The following is a 22,472-nucleotide window of genomic DNA, read 5'->3' on the forward strand; positions in this document are numbered from 1 at the left end:
CTGGCAAAAACCAACTTTCATCTGCACGCTGATTCTTTCTCAACTTCAAGGATAACCTTGAAATTTTATTTTCTGTTTAATTTTCCATTTCTCATATAAATATGTACTTAAATTTATATGTAAGAAGCTTATTATTGCGAAGTACTCATTGCTACTTCAGTGCAACTTTTCAGGTGCCACTTCTTGGCGGAGGCTGTAAGGAGCATTGTTCTTCAGAATTTACTTGGAGGGACGCTGACGCTGACACTATTTTCCTTAATTCAGTAATGTTGCTATAGGTGAACAGGGAATGCTCAGTTGTTTAATCCTCAGCTCCTCCTACACCAAAGGAAGAACCAGTCAACCTCATTATGTTGAGCACTGACCATTGACCATTGAAAGCACCGATAACAAGACTGGGCTATTTCCTTTCAGAAGCTGCGACTGCATTGGATTACTCCTTTTGGTCCATTCGGAGGAAAATTTTTCATCGAGCCAAGAATATATATAAACGAGGCACAATTCAGTCAACGCCGACTGGAAGGATATTGACGGTGACAATGTCAACCTCAATTTACAGAACTGAATCCGTTATCAGTTGCGTAGCAAGTTATAGTAGTTTTGAACAAGACACTACTGGTACACTGCTCAAGCAGAATTTTCTTGTGTTCTCTTCATTCATTCACTGCTGTATCACGTTACCGGGAATAAATCTACAAAAAGACAAAAAAAACGGTGCGAACAGATTTATAATTTCTTTGGGCTAATTGCGACTATGTGCCCTCCTGCGACTGAAGAGGCCCAACCGTGACCTACAGATCCTTCCACACTCCGGGCATGGATAGTCACCAACCAGATCTGGCCGCCGCTGTATCCTTCTCTAGTCTCCATTATAACTGTGTACCAAAGACCTCCACTGTGACCTGTCTAACCCTAGTTGCTCCCAGATATGATTGGCATAATAGATTTTAGGGATTGATGTAGTATATCCTTAAAGCGCTTGTACTGGCCTCCTGATTTCCGGGCTCCCTCTGTGAATTCGCCATACAGAGCTATTTTGGGGAGTCTTGCATCCTCAGGATGTGGCCGCTCCATCTGAGAAGGCTCTCGTTACTTCAGACTCAATTGTTGTACAGCTCGCGCGCTGCAAGACTTCTGCATTCGAAACTTTGTGGAACCATCTGATGTGCATTATTTGTCTCAGATGACGTTGTTGCGTTTGTTCAAGCTGTTTAATATGTCGCCTGTAGGGCGTCCAGTTTTCGCTTCCGTAAAGAAGCGTTGGGAGGACCACTGCTTTGTAAACAGCTGTCTTGGTCTTCAGATTGAGGTCGTGATTTCGAAACACTCTGTCCTTTAGCTTCCAGAATGCCCGTGATGCCGAACTGATACGGTTGTGTATTTTCCGTGACTAAATTATCCCTAGTATTTATGAAGCTTCCTAAGTATTTGAACTTCTCGACCTGTTCTAGACTTTCATTCTCCAGGCTGATATCTGTTTGATATCGTTCTCTTAGCAGGTAAGTGTTGACCTTGACATGAGAGAGGTTTTTCAGTGTTTCCTGGCTCTCGCAGCATATTCCATACGAATATTCTTTAGCCTGCAGACAAGAACATACAGTTCCTGCTACAATATGAAAGAGTAGTTCACGGTTGGGTCTCTTCAGTCACAGGAGGGCACACAGTCGCAATTAGCCATAAGAAATTATAAGTCTCTTCGCACCGTTTTTTCTGTTTTTTTGTAGATTTATTCTCGGTAACGGGATACAGCAATGAAATAATGAATGAATAAAACAGTAGATGAACAGGCGCCGAAGCGACCGTTTAAAGGCTATGACACATGGGCGTAGTCTCAGGGTTGAGTTTCGGGGGGGGTTTTAAATGAAATTTTTCTGATTTTGACATATAAAGTGAGACTTTTTGAAAATGATATTATGTATACCTTTATTATTCGGGGGGGGGGGGGGGGTGGGTTGAACCCCCAAACCCCCCCCCCCCCTGGCTACGCCCGTGCTATGACAGATAACTAAACTAATCGGACTGGCAGTCTCTATCACTAATAATTACCCTGTAGGTTCGTCAAAGCAGAAGCTGATGTTCGTTCAATCCTTTTTACGGGGTGCATTTCATCATCCGCCACAATTGCGAAAGACTGCGTGCCTTTTATTAGCACACATATCACATTCAAACCGTACGACTTATAATAGGAATAGGAACAAATCCTATACTTGGATGTCTGAAAAAAATATTTTCCTCACCTGCTTGATGAGATCTTGCTGGGGGAAGTTGGGGCTGTTCTTGAACTGAGGATTCGTAGGACTGCCGTAGTCGGAATTGTACTGGAAGTCTGAGTAGGGCGACCTCGCGTTAGGCACCCTTCCGTTAGGATTGTACGCCAGTCCCATTTGGTTCTTGTGCTGGTGTTGCTCCGCCATCTGCTTCAACGTCTGAGCCGCGGGGCTCAGTTCTGTCTTCGCGAAATCTAGGTTAGGGTACACCATGCGGGGGTTGTTGGCCTTCGTCTGGCCCATATTTTGGCCGTCGAACACCGCGGGGGAGTAATTTTGGTTTTGAACAAGGGGCGAGTTTTTGGCGGTATCCGCGGACTGTTGCTGTTGAGCGTCCTTAACGTCTTCCACTTTGAGTCCGTTTGCACTGGCGCTCGCGTCCGGCTTGTTGTCCTCGAAATCGAAGTCTTTCATCAGCTCGGGGAAGTTGCTGATGTCGGAGATGAGGTCGTTGAAGGCGTCCGACGTGATTATCTCGTCGTGTGAATCGTCTCCCATGAGGTCGGAGAAGTTGCCGAAGGCTGCGCCACCGTTGGCGGCGGCGTCCTTTTCCAACGCCGCTGCACACTGGTCCAGGTCAGCGAAATCGTTGTCTGGTTCCTGTAAAATCAAGGTGAGATATAAAACAACAGTGCAATCTAAAACACAAAGATTTCTTATTTCTTCGATATAACAATGTCAAAAAAGATCAGTCGATTAAACACAAAATATAAAAAGTGAGTGAAAATTTACAAACAAACCAATAAACAGAGATACGTGGGAAAAAAATGATTTTTTCGAGAAACGCTACTATTTATATTTATCGTTGAATAAATGTCGTTAGGAAATATATGTAATCCTTTTTTCAAAGCAACGTTACCACCCCACGTTGCTACACGTACCAACTATCCTCTATTTAACCAAAATTCTACGGAAAAATAACGATGCAAATTTGTTGCGAAATAACGTTGTTGACATACAACCATGTTTTTCACTCTTGCCAGCTATGGACATTAACCCTGAATTATAGTTTCCACTCATACTTTTTAGACAACACAGACACCCATATCAAGCCAGGACTCGAACCTAAGGCTCCGTTAGTTCTAGACAGGAACACTGACCGAGCTACACAACGAACTAGAATGAAGAGGGGTTTCTTTTTTACTATTTTCCTGCAGAACAATTAGAAGAAGTGATCTTCAGAAAAATAATTCGGGTATTTCTTAAGATTTTGCTTTTTTTAATTTCAATAACAACGTAAGTGATGGGTGAATATGTTCTAATATTCAAATTCAACATTGATATAAGGTTTATTATATCATACTAAGTAAACGTTGAGGAGAGACAGTGGGGAAACTTTTTATATTGGTGGCTTAAGTCACGGGTTGTTGAATAATTTCGCATTCAACGTAGATGTAATGTTTTTTACTCCTTATTAGTAGTTATAGTAACAAGTTGAATGACATACATGATTATAGGTGAAATTAACGTTGAATTTAGGTTTCGAAAAAAACGTTAGGAAATTCAATGAGTGAACTCTATCCAACGTTCCCTACCACATTCAAACGAAATCACCTGTTTGAGTTTATTTACTGTTTTGTTGAAAAATGCTCGGAAAGATAAATTTCCATTTCGAGTTACAAGTTATTTTTTTTTTGTGTAATTGAGGAAATAGCATACAACCTTCACGAAGGGTACCCTAAGGATGTTTCTAAGGATTATTTGGTCATTGATTTTTTTTTCACAATAGGGATGAAATGGTTCAACTTATCGAAAGTTTTAACTTGTCTTTTGTAAATGATGTTTTATTTGAAAGAAATAAATGAACGTCATCTTTTATTCAACTATACTCATCGAAATAGGCATGTTTCCTATAATAGTTGGAAAACATCTATTTTTAGTTGAACACAAAATACAACAAACTACAAAAAAGGCAAGATTGAATATGTATTTAAATTAGTCCTTATTTGTAGACATAACACTCTAAAATCCAAGATGAGTAAGCGATTCTCCAGATATTCAAAAATGACCATATTAATCTCGAACCAAACTACTGTGCAACTTTTCACTTTGCATTTGATCAGATTTTTACTGTTTAAGATTTAATTGAAAAGTCCATATTATGGTGCAACAGAATGAAATTATTTTTTCGAAGAGCTTTCCACTATTCCCTTGACTTGTCACTTTTTTTTCAATTCTGATAAATTTTCGTGGAATGTTATTTAACCGGAAAGTGCAAAGTGAAAAGTTGCAAAGGTCTCAAATCTATCACCAGTTGCGATATTGTTCGAGGTTCACTCCACAGCCTTCATAATTTTTTGAGGTGTTCATTAATTTCAGGATTATTCAACGTTGAAAATGCAAAACCTTTTGATTATCTGAAATTTAATATAACCTATTTCGAATAACAGTTGTTTTGATTCGATTTTTATAGTGCATCGCAATCTGAATGATATTTCACATTCATGCAAATATCAACAACAATAACAAATTTATTATTGATGAATGTGTAGGATATTAACTCCCGAAAAGCACGAGTATTGAGGTGAAAATTTGAAGATTATTATTGTTTTGGATAGAATTTCAAGATTTGATAAATTAAATTAATCAATGCACTTATCGTTGGATTTTTCATCCGTCATACTATTGGAATAAAGTATTTCTTGATTCACCTTAATTTTTCTTTCGTAGTTGGCCATTTCCAAAGAATAAGAATGTATACCTACTTTAAAAGTATAATTACCACATTTTTAATAGTGTTTCTCAAATCTCAAAACTATCTTATTTCTTGAATAAGTGCTTGGTGTTGTCTAAAACTAATGTGAAATTGCTTGAATTTTGATGGCAATGATTTGAAACATTTTTCGATTGCTATTGAATATGTAGGTAATGGTTATATTATGGTGTATTCATTTACATGAACTTTTTTGACTTGCTGCAATTCTGATGAGATTTCCAAAATACTTCCATATTTTCCCATTAAAAAATTTTATAGTCAATCTTTTTGGATGTGATACTGTCAGATAAACGACATAAAATTCTTAAAGTCTGTTCCCGTTTGATTTGGAATACATTTAATGGATTTCGGCCCAATTTTCACAGGATATTCAAAATGTGCCAATATTTTTTGACAGTTGGACCCATTCGCATTTCACTAGGGTAGAAGCAGTACTGGGAATTCCCCTGGTTTCCTATAATTATATACCACTGCTCCTTTTCAGTACCACAAGCTCTATAACACAGAACATAGTTTTCAAGAGGTTATAATTTCCGTCTCCTGGGTTGAAGTTTCCAAACTTATGAACATGAACAGTCGCATTTAGTATAATTGAAATTTTATTCTCTCATATTAATTTCATAATTGTATGCAAAATCTCATTTTTTATATGGTGTTTTTTATTTCCATTACTCATTTGACAATGTTGCAATTATATTATTTATGGCTTGAACTTATCATTATTATAACACAAGTTCTTTGAAAATATGAAAATGATCATTACATCTTATTGGGGGTTGAAATATTTTCATTTTGCAGATTGGAATAATTTTTACGGTTTTGAAAACAGCAGGTTAACGAAATTTAAGTAAGAATTGGGAAAACAATGATTGATTGACAATTCCAAAATTCAATGATATTTGTTAATAAACAGGGTTACCGAGGGTTGCATGGTCCATCACTGTATCTACAAACTAAATATTGTTTTTTTTTCCAAACGAAAGGTCCCAAAATTCTTGATATATTATCTACAGGGTCCGCCACCTCAAACTACCCACTTCTATAACTTGGTCAGTTTTTTAAATAATTTAGCGAGGGAGTCGTCAAATTTGAAACAATTGAGTTCGAGATCGATTTTTTTTTCAAGGTGGCGTTGCAAAACGACCGTCAATTGAAATTTGGTTTTCCTGGCGTTTCTTTTTGAAATACCCTGTATTAAAACACACTTTATTCTCCATTAGATAATTTTACTAGTTTTAATCTAACATTTCACACAATGGCAATAGTGTCTTGGTTCTGAATGAATTAAAAATCCAAATATGAAAAAATAAACAGGTATTTTGATAAATAAATAAAATTTTAGGAAAATAATTACAAGTGATATACGTTCAAAGTGCCTACTCAAAATTTCCAACCAATTATCTATTGACGGCCATTTTCCAACGCCACCCTAAAAAAAATGAAACTCGTTTGTTTCGAATTCTTTTTTTTTTAATTTCTTACATTATTGCTACTAAATTGTCAATATAAGGCACCTCGGTTTCACAGACTCATTATATCTGAATGAGTAGTATGTGCCAAAATAGCGTCTTACATGGACCCACACAAAAATATAGGGTTTGTGGGGTCTACTTTGTGGAATTTGATAGGAAAAGTGAGACAACCCCACAGCCCCTAAGCTCAATCTGGCTCACCCCTTATGAAAAGAGTATCAAGTGATGAGCGCCGAATAAAAAATAAAATAATACATGTGCTCACCTGCTTAACGCATTCAACGAGTGTCCCAACGTCCAGTCCAATGTTCTGCTTAGCCTGCTGCTGATGCTGCTGCTGGGTCTGGAGGTTGGTCGGTGTGGAAGGGTTGGAGGGATTCGGGGACGACACGTCAGTCTTGACAGACGTGTTGGTATGGGCCTTGACGGTGACATTGGCAGATATTTGGGGATTGGAGCTGGCCGCAGAGGTCGTGAACTCCAACTGTTGCACGATTTCCAAGGAGAACTTGGTGATACCTGCGAAGAAAATATCATATAAATTCCGTTAGATTTCAATGGATAAAGCAGTAAAGCGTGCAGTGTTATAACAGAAAATCACAATTTTCCAAAAATTCTTTACATTGTTTGAGAAAATTGATATTATCCGAGAAAATTATTGTCCAATATCTTATTCTTTCAAATATTTATTTATTCTTCTATTTAAAAATCTTTAAACTCTTTTTTGCTGAAAACTGTTATTTTTTTCGATGCTAACCTAGTTAAATATCACAAATTGTATAGAAACAAATATTTTAATTGGGGTATAATGGAATTCATAGGTAGAATCAAGGGCGGATCCAGGATTTTTTTCTGGGGGGGGCAGAACGGGCAGACGAGCAAAAAAATCAACAGTAACTGTGAGAAATGAACTTCACTTTTATTTTTAAGAGTTCAAGTATGTATAGAAAGATCCGTCCGTCTGGGGGGGGCACGTGCCCCCGTGCCCCCCCCCTAAATCCGCCCTTGGGTAGAATGATTTGAAGGCATTTTTGAACTGAGAATAAATTGTTGATTGGCCCACCCCCACTAGAGTTACCTTTTCCAAGATTTTCTTTGCCCTTTACGTTTACTCGTGACCTGGAATTCATGGTTTTCCGTGCTGTTAAGATTCCTTTTTTCGGATAACAAAACGAATATAATTTTAAAAAAATTGAGGATATTCTTATACTTCGTAGTACATTGGATTCAAACTCAATTTTTTCTAAGAAACCCTGTATACATGAATTTGGTCACAAGAAGCATAGTTTTTCATACGGACAATTAATAATTTGAAAGTTATAAATCAGACTTATAGCGACGATTTACGTTATATTACAGGTATCTCAAAAATTTCAAATAACAATGCAGTTTTTAATGTTTACAGATGAAGTTTTGAAAGTTCAGCCTTATGTTGAGATTAATTCAAGTTATAAATAATGAAAAATGGAATCAATAATAATAAAATAAGTTTACTATGAAAAACTTTTGTACGGTTCAATTTTATTCCTAATTTCAAGTTATCAAAATGATATAATCTGTTTGGAAGGAAATAAAATGAAAAGCTAAAATAATACAACTAAATATGTAGATAACTGGCTGATCAAGAACCCTAGAAATAATAATATTTGAAATGTGATTGAAATATTGATGTTAAGAATAATACAAAAGAATAATTGTTTGCAATGAACCTCCACATAGTACATACGATACGATCCTGGTGAGTTTAAGACTTTTACTGACTTTTATTGTATCTCCCCAGTGTCTGATTTTTAACTGCACAAAGAGCACATCGAAAATGCGTAGGCGATTTCGTCCATTTCGTCATTTCAAATGAAAGAAGTAGGGTCTTTCAACACATTGTGATACGAGTAGAACTGTTTATTTCACATTGAAACACACGTACTTATACGTGAAAAATTCAATGTAGGAAATACTGACATATGAAAACATCATGCGCAATGAATACCAAATTTCCTAGATAATTTTCAGCATATTCAAATATTATAACCAAATAATTATGAATAGAAATTTAATATTTCACTTTTCCGATATTTTGATTTTCATTTTGACTTTTTTGTGTAACTTTTTCGCATTCCCGATAAATTTTTGAACAGACTTGACGGGCTCACCTTCATTTTGATTCCCATGCTGTGTTTTGCACTGTAGTTTCACAGGAGGCTCGAAAGAATCAACCTGCGGCCCCCCGGTGGGATCCAGGTCCTCAGCTGGTCGCTTCAGGAACTTCTGCTGCTGTAACAAAAAATGAGAAATACATATAATTTTTCTGACATTTCAATTACGAGGCTAGTTATTGACGTGAATAAATTGACGTTGAAATATCCGTTGTAGGCTCTTTTGGGCTATTTCCATTATTTTTGCCCCTATTCTCTCCAACGTTTCAACACGGTTTTAACATCCATCTTCAGGGATTATATTGTTTTTAACTGACGAAATATTTTTCAGATATACATATTGATATAAAAATGGGCTACGAATGATTGCCGAAGCGTTGGACGAAATAAGCTTTAGGAAAGAAATAGCACATTTATCTCATTACTCGGACTACCTGTTTATCTGTTTCTCATTAAGAAGAACGTTACAATATAAATTATAAGGAAATCGAATAGATACATATTTTTGAATAATTCGTCTAGGACAAACCCTCATATGGAACTAATTTTAATTATTTCCAGAGATGTCCACTATTATAACTCAAAAATACTGTCCTAAAAAAAATTTGAACGAAAAATGACGAAATAAGGAAGAACGAAATAGATATTTCCATAATATCAAACATGTTTTATCATGAGTCATGCCGACTCAACCTTTGGGATGCTTCAGGCTGAGGAAACACAAGTCCAAGTGGCCCATTCATTGAATGTTGGCCAAGAAGGAAGCACGTTTACCTTCACGGTACTTAGCCAGTGGAACTACTATATTTGTCAAAGACCCAAAAGAACTGGATCATTATAACACCAGTAAAAGACCGTTTTTACAGATATCGGTGAGAACACAGCCTCTCAGCACTTGCAGAATGTCAAATCAACGTCTTCGAAATCTCATAGGTATTTCAGTTTCCCCCGGCATAGTCAGAAGACGCCTCTATGAAATCAGTCTGATATCGAGACGCTTTTGAAGAAGAGTTTTATCCATTGGCGAGCGAAAGCGTCAAAGACTAGAGTTGGCAATGGAGCGGATACACTGGCGAGACGAAGGACCATACGATATTCGTATTTACTGGCAACCCCAGATATACCGTCTGTTCCGATATTCCTCAACAGTACTGTCAGTATTTCAGAGACGATGCCTATTGGCCCAGTCGTTCGAGTTCTATTGTTATTCGATTGCGGTGCGGGCCAGTAAAACCAGCAATATCGGAACAGGCCCATAGAATGTATGTTTTTCAGATAGTTGACGAGTGCGAGTGTGAGAACATACACTCATACGAGAAACCGCAGCTCTGTTGAGGAAGTCCATCCTTTTCGAGGAAACACAATTATGGTTTGTGGTGCAGTTTTTTCGATGGCTGAATTCATTTATTAGTACTCCCGAGAACCATGAACTCTCAGACATAATGTTATCAAGTTCTCAACGGTGAAGTTCCACCATTTTACAACTAGCATTACCTGCCTGAGATCCTTTATCCTAAATAAATTGAGACTAATTATAAAATGTCCTCGATGCCCACAGATCACAATCGGAAACTCTTCAACAGCTCAGAGATCTTTTGCCATAATTTTGGCAAGAAATTCAGTGGGATTTACTAAATAACTTGATGGAAATCATGCAGAGAAGATGTGGGGGTTAAACTTTGTATCGAGGGTCATTAAAACTGTGAATCTTTTTATTGTCAGAAGTTTTTTTTTTTTTAAATTGTATACATTCTCAAGAAGCTATTTTTATATTGCTTATAATGATGTACCCTTCAAGGATAGTAATAAAAAAATTAGTATTGCCCTTTAAAAAATGATCGATGACCTCTCATCTCGAATTTATAACATTTTCTTACGTTAAAGAATGAAACGAACAGAATTATACAGTCAGCCTTTATACGCTATAAGCAGTTGTACTATATTTTTTTTAAGTAATTTCACAAATAGTAGCAAAATTTAAACCTGGCTTTTCCATTTAGAAAACTAGCTTTACTCTTGAAATATCGCACGTTTTTTGATTCATAGAACAAGGATTTTGATACTGGTATAATAAAAAATCTTATTACCGGTCGACTAATGAAACACGAAAAATGTAGTACCATAATAATAGTAAAATACTTTAAATAATTCTAGTTGTAATTCAGGAATGATCAATTGAAATTCAGATTTGTAAAGTTTAATTCAGAAACCGTCATAAGTATTTCAGATTTATCAGTTTCATTTCCGAAATGCTCATTGGAAATTCAGTTTAGTCACATCTCGAGTCACATTCAATTCAGAACACATCAAATTTAATTCAGATAAGTCAATTAAATTTCAGAAACCATCAATTTTAAATTGTAAATCTGATTAATCATTTGTAGTTCAGAAATCGTCATTTGTAAATCAGAAAGAACGAATATTATTAGGGTTATGTGCTACTTGTCAACTTGATTGATTTATAAATGCCCTTTCCCTCTCTTTAACTTTTTGTGAGACCCTGTCAAAAAAAGGTTCATGCAAAAGTTTTATGATTCAAAATGAATTGTTAAAAAAAAATTTCCACATATACACAGGGTATTGCAGAAAGCATGGCCGTGATCCTATTTCCTTATTTCAGTTGGCACCTAATTTTTCATCCAATCTTTTCGTTCTCCTGACAGTTTTGAATATTTTTTAATGTCAGTAGTATCTATCAAAGCATACTTAAATCAGTCGATTTCTTTCTGAATTACAATTGATATTTTCTGAAATAAATGTGACTAAAATGAATTTCGAATGACTTTTTCTGAAATTACATTGAATAATCTGAATGACATTTGATGTTTTCTCAAATCAACTAACAAATCCTCGAACAAATCTGACATACAAATACAAGTCACCTTTTCTGAATTTCAATTGATTATTTCTGAATTTCAACTGGAAATGGTGAATACTCCATTCACTTTTATTTTAGCACTCGGTTGGCCATGGAAATTTGACACATTTCACTCTGTATAGTAAGAAAATGTGGGGTTATGAAGCTTGTCAAAACATTTTTGGGTTTCAAATCAACGCTATGTTGCCCGTTCTACGTAAAAGTTTCTGTAATTACGTATTTTATCGCAATGTCGTATATGTGACGAACATAATTGAAGTTTATACAAACTGATTGAAGGCATTTCAAATCCAGTTATTTGTTATTTGCATGGAAAATACAAGAAATATAATATCATAATATGCACTAGCTTGAGGAGAGTTGATGTTCGTTATCTTCTTTGGCTAAAGTTTGAATACGTTACATCAGTTGTAGATTTCAAAAATATTAACCCGAAGATGAAATGCATATAATGCAGTGGTTGGGAATGGGTATCTCCCGAAGGAATCAACAGATAATTACCAGAATGTTAAATTATTCAACAAAAATCATCTTGCATCAATATAAGTGAAATGAATTAAAGGAAGTTTCGAGTCAAGATGAACTTCACTTTTGAACTAAAATTTCACATGAATAAACAATTAACAGGACAACTGGCGCGTATTAGTAACTGTTCATCTTAATACATTGATATAATAATACTAATTAGGTATTTATTGGTACCTCAAGACATTTATAATGTATAGGACAGGTGAAATGAAAAATAAAAAAATCAATTTTCGGGAACTTATTCTACGATGACATTCATCGAAAATCCTGTAGTAAACTTTTCGCATTAATTCACTCAAACATAAAATTCTCAAATGCCACCACTTTTTTGGGTCTCCCAATAGAAGGAAATTCTTCGTCATCCTCTTCATTCACAATCTTTCTGATTGTGGAAATATTCAGCTGAAATATAAGTCGTTTAGATTCAGATGAAACATTACCTATACTTCATTCAAATTTATTTTAGCAGTCGGTTGGCCATGAAATAATTTTCTCAAGTTTTTGTAACTAGAACGAAGTAAGGTTGGCACTCATGAAATGTCTTTAATGTCATAACGCCGTTGCCACAACTAATATCAATTTTTATTACGAAAATTCGAAAATGTCGAAAGTGATTGAAAAAAGAGACAGGGTTTCAGGAAGTGCTATTTAGAATTCAGGTCCACTCATTCAAATAGTTATACCCTGATATTCTAAAATCCACAATACGTCAGACGGTAGCGAACATATTCAATGTAAGAGAATTTATATAATGTTTCATCTGAATCTAAACGACTTATATTTCAGCTGAATATTTCCACAATCAGAAAGATTGTGAATGAAGAAGATGACAAAGAATTTCCTTCTATTGGGAGACCCAAAGAAGTGGTGGCATTTGAGAATTTTATTTTTGAGTGAATTAATGCGAAAAGTTTACTACAGGATTTTTGATAAATGTCATCGGGGAATAAGTTCCCTAAAATGGATTTTTCTATTTTTCATTTGACTTGTCCTATACAATGTAAATGTCTTAAGGTACTAATAAATACCTAATTATTATAATTACATCATTGTATTGAGATGAATAGCCACAAATACGCGCAAGTTGCCCTGTTACTTGTTTATTCATGTGAAATTTTTGTTCAACGGTGAAGTTTTGCATCTTAACTTGAAACTGCCTTTTGATTCCTTTCACTTATATATTGATGCAAGATGATTTTTGTTGAAGAATTTAACATTTTGTAATTATCTGTTAATTCCTTCGGGAGATACCCATTCCCAACAACTGCATCATATGCATTTCATCTTCGGGTTAATATTTTTGAAATCTACAAATGATGTAAGCCAAAGAAGATAACGAACATTAACTCTCCTCAAGCTAGTACATATTATGATATTATACTGATCTCTTGAATTTTCCATGCAAATAACTGGATTTGGTATGCCTTCAAACATTTTGTATAAACTTCAATTCGTCACATATTTTCCGAAGAGATTCGACATTGTGATAAAATACGTAATAACAGAAACTTTTACGTAGAACGGGCAACATAGCGTTGATTTAAAACCCAAAAATGTTTTGACAAGCTTCATAACCCCACATTTTCGTACTATACAGAGTGAAATGTGTCAAATTTCCATGGCCAACCGACTGCTAAAATAAAATTGAATGAAGTATATATAAATTCTCTCACATTGAATTTGTTCGGTACCGTCTAACGTATTGTGGATTTTAGAATATCGGGGTATAACTATTTGAATCGGCGGACCTGAATTCTAAATAGCATTTCCTGAAACCTTGTCTTTTTATTTTTTCAATCACTTTCGGCATTTTCGTAATAAAAATTGATATTAGTTGTTGCAATGGCGTTTTCACATTAACGACATTTCATGAGTGCCAACCTTAATCCGTTCTAGTTACAAAAACTTGAAAATTATTTCATGGCCAACCGACTGCTAAAATAAGTGTGAATGGAGTTATGAAAATTAAGTTTGTGCTAAATTACTGTTTATTTTATTTCGAACTACAAGTCTTGAAAGTCTCTTGAGATTCTTTGAATTCTGTATATTTGGAAGATTTTGGAAATATGTACTCCAATTTCGTATGGAATCATCAAGTTTCGAACCATCATTCGAAAAGCGCTGTCAATTTCATTGTCGAATCCGATTTTAAAATAATTACTTTTATATTTCAACTACACTCAAGATTTCTGAAATTTTTCCTTCAACTGGCCGACTTAATTCGTAAACTTTCGAACATTCATTAAACTTAAATAATTTAGCGAAATTTGCACTCGATCTTTGGGCCCTTTCACATCAATTCATCAACGGTATTTTAAGAACTGATCGGATTTCATTAGTTTTTCGGAAACTTCGAGGAAAAACTTCGATTTATGCCCCACCTCAGATTGTAATGATTATTTTTTTATGGATAGAATTCTTTATAAGGAATCGAATGGTGTTAGTCCCAATCTGCGGAAACTTATAGTTCGGCAGTTATTAATTTTTGAAATTTTTGTAAAGTGCTTTTTCTAGAATTCGACAAAGTGCCTAGGTCAGATATTTTTGCCGATTTTTTCCTGGATGCAGGAGAGGATACAAAATTTATTCGTATAACTATCAATCCCGGCAAACTTTCAATTTGAGAGAAACGATTTCATCAAAATACGTGCTATATCATTGTATTATTATGAAATGTTATATTTTCACTTAACGGTCCTTTAAACTTAAAATTAAAACGATAAAAATGATATTTTCATGTACGAAATTGTTTTTTCACTGTCCTTACCCAACCTAACAACCTGACCTAACTTCAAAATGATTCAGTTCAATTTTTAGCCAACATTGATCAATTATTCACATTTCTCCTAATGAATTACCTCAAAACGCCAATTGGTTGAGTTCTGTTGAGAAAAACATTCGAATTAATTGAGAATTACAGTGAACAAACATTCAAATCTCATAATTGAGTGCATTTAACGAACATTTCAAAAAATCATAGCTAATGAACTATAAATTTCCGCAGATTGATATTACTACCATTCGATTCCTCATAAACAATTCCATCTATAAAAAAAAATCATCAAAATCTGAGGTGGGGCATAAATCAAAGTCGAAACTAATAAAATGTGCCCACCTCCGATTTTGTCGTCGATTTTTTCTTAGATAAAGCATTGTATGAAAAATCAATTGGTACATGTCTCAACTTTAGGAGACTTGTAGTTTGGGAGATATGATTTTTTGAAGTTCTTATAAAAATTGCGAATATTCGGTATAAATCAGTCCAATTTTAGCATTTTCCCTGTTTAGCGCTCAAATAACTAAGTGCAATCGTTTATGCGTTTAATTTATATCTTAAAATGGTATTTTCATGTAGAAATATGATTTTTCACTGTCCCAACCTAAACTAACCTAACCTAACCTCAAAACCATTATATATTTTCATCGAAAAATGAAAAATTTCCCACATTTTCGGAATAAACTAACTGAAAACGTTAACTCATCGAGTTATCTTAAGGCTAACATTCGAATTCATTGAAATTGATGAGAAAATCGAAGACAAAAATCCAAGGTGAGCGCTAAAGTAAATCGGAGCCAAAAAAAAGGGCCTTACTTCCATAAGATCCGCATATCTCCCTCGATATACTCAAACATGCCCATAAGACTACGCTTATCCGAGGACCGCACTATCGACCCTCCGCCACTGGAGCGTTAGGGTCGACGCGACCGCGAACCACACTTCACGCCCGTTCTTCTATCATGACGCCCGCAGCGCGACAATGTCCGCGACACAATGCACACACATGATCCACGCTCACCTCGCCGATCGGAGACGGTCCCGCGGTTCACACCGTCCCGTAGTTCCGATGCAAATCGCGAGACTCGAGGATGGCAAGCGCCGATTTCCGAATTGTTCGACGGCGGCGTATCGACGACTATTGCGGGCACGGCAAACGACGTACTGGCCCCGACTGCTCGTTTTATCGAAAACGGACGTGTGCGCCAGGCGTCAAAAATCATATCACACGTGGTGGAGGCACCGAACGCCTCCTAGGTGCACCTGGGCGTCGGAACGATCCGCTACGAGGTAGCGGGAAGGCTGCGTTATTATCGGCGCGGTTCAGGTGGCCGCGGGACCAGCGGTTGCGTGATCGTCATGTTACGACGTTAGACGTGAATGCGTACGTACCTACGTTTGTTTGTTCGAAAACACGTAATAAACTGCTCCACATTAGTTAGGGATATTGACTTAAATTGCAAAAAAATATAGTTAAAATAAGATTTTTGTGATGAAAATTCATATTAATATGATTTCAAGTTGCAAATTAATTTTAGCCTGTAGGCCTGCAGCGTATACAGGGTGGTTAAGAAGAATCGAGTAAAATAACGAAATTTTATTCCCAGGGAATTCAAGCATTTTAAGACTATCTATTGATAGTCTTAAAATGCTTGAATTCCCTGGGAATAAAATTTCGTTATTTTACTCGATTCTTCAATGCATGGCCTCCACGGGCATCAATAACAGCTTGACATCTTCTTTGCATACTACACACGAGGTTGTTGAACATTTCTTGAGGACTTTGGTTCCATAAACGGGGCAGAAGCTCTCTCAGATCATTTAAGGATTCTGGGGTAGGTTGATGATTATCTAATCTTCTTCGGAGCATATCCCATGCATGTTCTATGCAATTCAAATCTGGTGAGAGCGGAGGTATTGGTAAATGTGGAATACCAAGATCCTCGCGCGCATTCTCAACTATGTCTGCACGGTGCGGTCTAGCGTTGTCCTCTAGAAATTGAAAAGTTTCACCAATCGCAGCGTGAAAATTTGGCACAACATTGTCAATGACATGCTCCCTATAGTGTAAGGCGGTCATATTCCCAAGACAAATGTGTAGATCTGTGCGCCCGTTGAAACATATCCCGGCCCATACCATAACACTACCCCCTCGGAATGGATGGACTTGGATATAGCGACGATTACGGGATATGCGTGGGATTGTCCTTACCCTTATTTTTCGAGAATCTGAAAATCGTCCATATCTGGATTCATCAGTGAAAATGACACTACGCCATTGATCGTTCCAATTGATATATTGCCTTGCCCATTCCAGTCTTTGACGCTTATAGTCAAGTGTTAATGGAACTCCTCTTAATGGACGTATAGAACCTAGATTCACCTCTCTCAAACGTCGTCTGATGGTTTCGATGGAAACTTGGACCCAATCTGCATTTTGAAGAGTATTCCGTAGTATTCTACACGTATATGTGGGGTTTCTTCTCGCCGAAACGGTGATGAAACGATCCTGAGCAGGTGTTGTTTTTCGTCTCCCACCAAGCATTGGTCTTTCCAACACGGAACCTGTCTCCCTGAACCTATTCCAAAGTCGAGATATCACACTTTGGCTGACTTGGAGCCTTTCCGCTACAACAACCTCAGTTAGGCCACCCTGTAGCATTCCGATAGCCCTATTAGCCTCAGCGTCTGTTAATTTACGTCTTGGCATTTTCAGAAAACTCGTTTCAAATCGAAGCCGTTGATAAACTGACTTCATTTCAAAATAAGAACATTCAGGAAGCATAGATGCAAAGAACCAAACTTCAGAAGAAGGCGACCAGATCGACGAAATGTCTCATACTGATTTTTATTGGATCTATTCAAGTGGATATTGAGTTTTAAATGATTTTACAGCGATTTTCTCGAAGATGACATACTTTTAAAAACGATTGAATACGATATCCCTAACTCTTGTGGAACAGTTTATATCCTTATCGATAGTTCTAACATTTTTTTTCAGAAATAATATCAGATCGAGTACCAAAAATTTCGTGTCGTTATGCTGATATCTAAATGAAATGCCGAAATGCACCAAATTTTCCATCCCTGGATACGAAGGTGAATTTCCATCAGAAACTTATGGAGATAGATTTCGAGACTTTCACAGAAATTGGTCGGAAAATTTGCTGGAAAATTACTTTACAATTCAGGCGATCATACAGAAACATTTCGTGTGATATGTTTTCCTGATTTTTGCATGCAGTGCACTGCCTCTACTTCAACAACTTATAAAAGGTGTATTCTAAGAATTGCACCGAAAGTGCTTGGAAAATTTGCTCAACATTATGTATATATTCTAAGCGATCGAACATAAATATTTCTTGTTATTAGTTGTGCTACTTTTCAAATGCAGTACACGGAATCTACATCAGAAATTTACGAAGATGGAATTCAAGAATTTCACAGAAATTGCTCCAAAAATTTGCTATAAACTTAAATTATATTCTATGAGATCGAACATCTACATTATGTGTTAAATGTTGTGCTGCTTTTCGCATGCAGTGCATTGAATCTTCAACAGACAATTATGGAGATAGATTTCAAGAATTCCACCGAAATTGCTCCTAAGTTTTACTGGAAAATCACATTACATTCTAGGCATCTAGGCGATCGAACTTAAATATTGCGTATTAATAGTTGTGCTACTGTTTGCAAGTAGTGTACTGATCTATACCGCGGAAACTTATGTAGTAAGTTATGTAAAAATTTTATTGTCGATCGAACATAAACATTTATTTTGTGCTGGTTTTCGCATGCATGGCACTGAATTTTCAGCAGAAAATCATGGAGAAGGAATTCAAGAAATTCAACAGCATTGCTTAGAAAATGTGCTAAAAGATTTCATTACATTTCAGTCGATCGAACATGAACATTTCGTGTTATATGTTATGCCACTTTCCACATGCAGTGCACTGAAACTTTTGAAGATGAATTTCAAGAATCTCGAGGAAATTGCTCCAAAAATTATATTACATTTTAGACGACCGGAAATTCTTCGTGATATATAGTGCTACTTTCCACATGCAGTGAAGGAAGATAGAAAATTATAGAGATGGATTTCAAGAATTGCACCGGAATGATCTGAAGAAGTTACATTAGATTTCAGGTGATCGAACATAAACTTTTCGTGTCAATAACTGTGCTATTTTTTACAAGCAGTGCACTGCATCTACATAAGAAACTTTTGTAGAAAGATTTCGAGAATTGCACCGAAATTGCTCTGAAAATTTGCTAAGAAGTTACATTACATTTCAGTTGATCGAACATAAACTTTTCGTGTCATTAACTGTGCTACGTTTTACAAGCAGTGCACTGCATCTACATCAGAAACTTATGGAGAAGTATTCGAGAATTGCACCGAAATTGCTCTGAAAATTTGCTAAGAAGTTACATTACATTTCAGTTGATCGAACATAAACTTTTCGTGTCATTAACTGTGCTACGTTTTACAAGCAGTGCACTGAATCTACATCAGAAACTTATGGAGAAGGATATCGAGAATTCCACCAGAATTCTGAAAATTTGCTAAGAAGTTACATTACATTTCAGGTAATCGAACATAAACATTTCGTGTCATTAACTGTGCTACTTTTTACAAGAAGTGCACTGCATCTACATCAGAAACTTATGGAGATAGATTTCAAGAATTGCACCGAAATTGCTCTGAAAATTTGCTCAAAAGTTACATTACCTTTCAGGTGATAGAACATGAACTTTTCCTGTCATTAACTACTTTTTGCAAGCAATGAATTGGATCTACATCAGAAATTTATAGAGATGAATTTCAAGGATTTCACAGAAATTGCTCCTAAGTTGTGCTGGAATCTTCCATTACATTCTAGGCAAACTAGTTTTCTTATTATGAATTGTGCTACTTTTTGCAAGCAGTGCACTGAATCTACATCGTAGAAATTTATGTAGATGGATTGCAAGAATTTCAAAGGAATTGCTCGAAAAATTTGCTACGAAATCACACTGCATTTCAGTCGACCGTATATAAACATTACGTGTTATATGCTGTGCTTCTTGTTGCATGCAGTGCACTACTGAATTTTCATAAAAAAATTATGGAGATGAATTTCAAGAAATTCGGCGGTATTGATCAGAAAATTTGCTAAGATTTTACATTACATTTTAGACGATCGAAAATCAATTGAAAAGAAGAAGAAAATTATTGATTATAGAATATGCCCTTGATTGAAGGTCTCCAGAATGTCATTCTCTTAATGAAGAAATCTGAAAATTGCAGGGGAATGTGGTATCTTGGTGGTATCCTGTGGTATCTCACTTATTTCTAACTTAACATCAGCCCAGAAATGAAACTGAATAGACAACTTGACTCTCCAATCAAGGTATTTAATGCGAATTAAACTTAGCCAACGTCAACTTTCAAACGTAATAGCACAATTACGATCTAGAAACATCTATGCAGATCTGCAACCAATATCCATCTCACCGTAGTGATGACCTAATTTTTACACTCTAATAATAATATTGACGATGCATGTCGCAATATACAGCGTCTTCAGGCTTCTACGTCGTTGAATTCAGCATTCGATTATGATATTTGTTGAATGGTAAATCGATAAAAATTATGACACAATATATGAATTTGAAAAGGTCTAATGATGTAACCCCTTAGACACAAAACTGATGGAATGAAATCAAGGGGGTCAAGAGGAAACCTGAATCCATCTCTGCAGTATTTGATCGGCATTGTATTGCTGACATTAAAAAAATATACAGGGTGTATTTAAAGGTGAGGCGTTTCGCCAGAAATCTCCTATATAAAACTTTCAAAATGACAATGTTGAAAAAAAATTAAAAATTATTACTGAAATTGATCCCAATACAACCCTGGGTCATTTGAATTATCGCAAAACAATAAGAAAAACTTATCTCGTGATGACTGACTCAACCATATGATTTCGTTTAGGGTATTCCCCTTACGTGGAAACTTGGATTGCCAAATTTTTCTCATTATTTAGTAACTCTAACGATTTTATGAAATGGCTTATTTCGGTACCAACTGACAGAAGAATACTTAGGACTAAGTGTAAAATATGGAATATTAGTTCAAAATCTCACCGACAAAACTGATCTGAATTATTCACAATTTTTTTCACAATAGTCATCACAATCTTCTTATTGTTAGAACCTTTCAACAATCGTCGTCAAAATGGGATGAAATAGGGTAATAATAATATAACTTTGTCTACATAAGAGAGTTGAAATGCCCACAATACGTTAGCCTGAACGTAAACGTTAACGTGAGAAATAACTTGAAATACATATAACGTTTACGTGTTTTAATGAAATTTGAGTTGAAGTGCTGCAATCATGAAACGTCAAACGTTAAACATAACAATAAGGATAAATTCTGATGCATACCACCCGCCGATATGAATATCAACAAGTGTTACGATCTGAATTGAACTAGCCAATTTGCCATCGTCAAGGCCCCAAATGGAGTACACTCCATCGAAGAAAAGCAAATGCTGACCATGGTTTCGGTCTCATTTGACCTCATCAGAGCAACATAGCATTTTTCTCCGATGGAGAACGTTTGGAATTGATGGAACCTTATTCAATATTGGCACGCGCTACTGAGTACTATACATTTACCCAGAGCGCCACCATTATTGTATTCATTGCCTTTAGGCGTGATCATTCTATTTTTCTTGTTGAACATAACCTTTTTTTTTGTTTTGCGTCAACTCTAATATCTAATATTGAGCCTCGACAGCTGCAATAATATTTGGAATATTGATGTTTTAATAATTTATATGCATGATAAAGAGAATTTTCAACTTGGAAGTACCTACATATTTTATCATCATTGAGTTTCAGCCATTTCCCTACTGAATTCAATCTGATAACAAAGTTTTATAACTTGATCCTTTCGATAACTTTAAAATCACTGCTGATTTCCTATAACTTTCATTCATTAAAAGAAAATACACGGAAAATGTAAACAATGACATTTATCATGCGTAGATTTCAATTAAAACGTTAACGTTTACGCTCATGGCAGCACTTTAACTCTCTCGGCACTTTCAATGAACCATCTCAATTTCATTTACCCCAAATCGAAGGATACTACAATTTTTTCAGGTGACCTGATGCAACTAATCGGATAGACTCGTAAGTACTGAACCATTCATTGTCTAGTCATATGTTTATGTTTTGCTTCATTTTTCCGATGGGAATCACCTTAGACAGTCCCGTACTTAAAATTCAATGAAATTTTGTCGAAATTCTAGGGGTTGCAGCTCAGCCATCTTGAATATTTTATATAGACAATGTTTGGTGAAATGACTTAATTTGATGACTTCTATCTTTTTATCACAAAAAATATATATAGAGGTATTCGAAAAATGGAAGAGCCAATATGTATCTCAAAATAATTTTCGGCTTTTTTAAAAACGGCCATTGGATTTGTAAAGTCAGCTTCAATTCATTGAAAAGGTTATTTAAATGAGTGCGAAAGTTTTTTCTTGTAGAATAATAATGACAGATGAATGTTACGGCATTTCCATAATTTATTTGTTTGGTACTTCTCCACTATGGCATTAATTATAAAATTATCTGAAAGTCAAATATAAATTTTTCTATTAACCAATATTTTTATCGTTAAATAC

At 35.6% G+C, this 22,472-nt stretch overlaps 1 protein-coding gene across 8 annotated transcripts in view; it reads right to left on the reverse strand.

Moving 5' to 3' along the window:
• LOC123319565 (neurogenic protein mastermind-like) overlaps positions 1-22,472 on the reverse strand; it is a 131,072-nt gene that overhangs the window by 52,576 nt on the left and 56,024 nt on the right. For 2 of the 8 annotated variants that reach the window (XM_044906605.1, XM_044906608.1), the window contains 3 exons: positions 8,606-8,726; positions 6,721-6,974; positions 2,238-2,867 (listed from right to left, as the gene is read on the reverse strand). In XM_044906605.1, coding sequence (XP_044762540.1) covers positions 2,238-2,867; positions 6,721-6,974; positions 8,606-8,726 — 1,005 coding nt within the window. Of the gene's footprint in view, positions 1-2,237; positions 2,868-6,720; positions 6,975-7,533; positions 7,719-8,181; positions 8,391-8,605; positions 8,727-15,606; positions 15,983-22,472 lie in introns of those variants that run through there. The other 6 variants (XM_044906610.1, XM_044906609.1, XM_044906607.1 and 3 more) reach the window with 6 other exon arrangements.

This window comes from Coccinella septempunctata, chromosome 8 (assembly GCF_907165205.1).
Source record: "Coccinella septempunctata chromosome 8, icCocSept1.1, whole genome shotgun sequence".
Classification (NCBI taxonomy): domain Eukaryota; kingdom Metazoa; phylum Arthropoda; class Insecta; order Coleoptera; family Coccinellidae; genus Coccinella; species Coccinella septempunctata.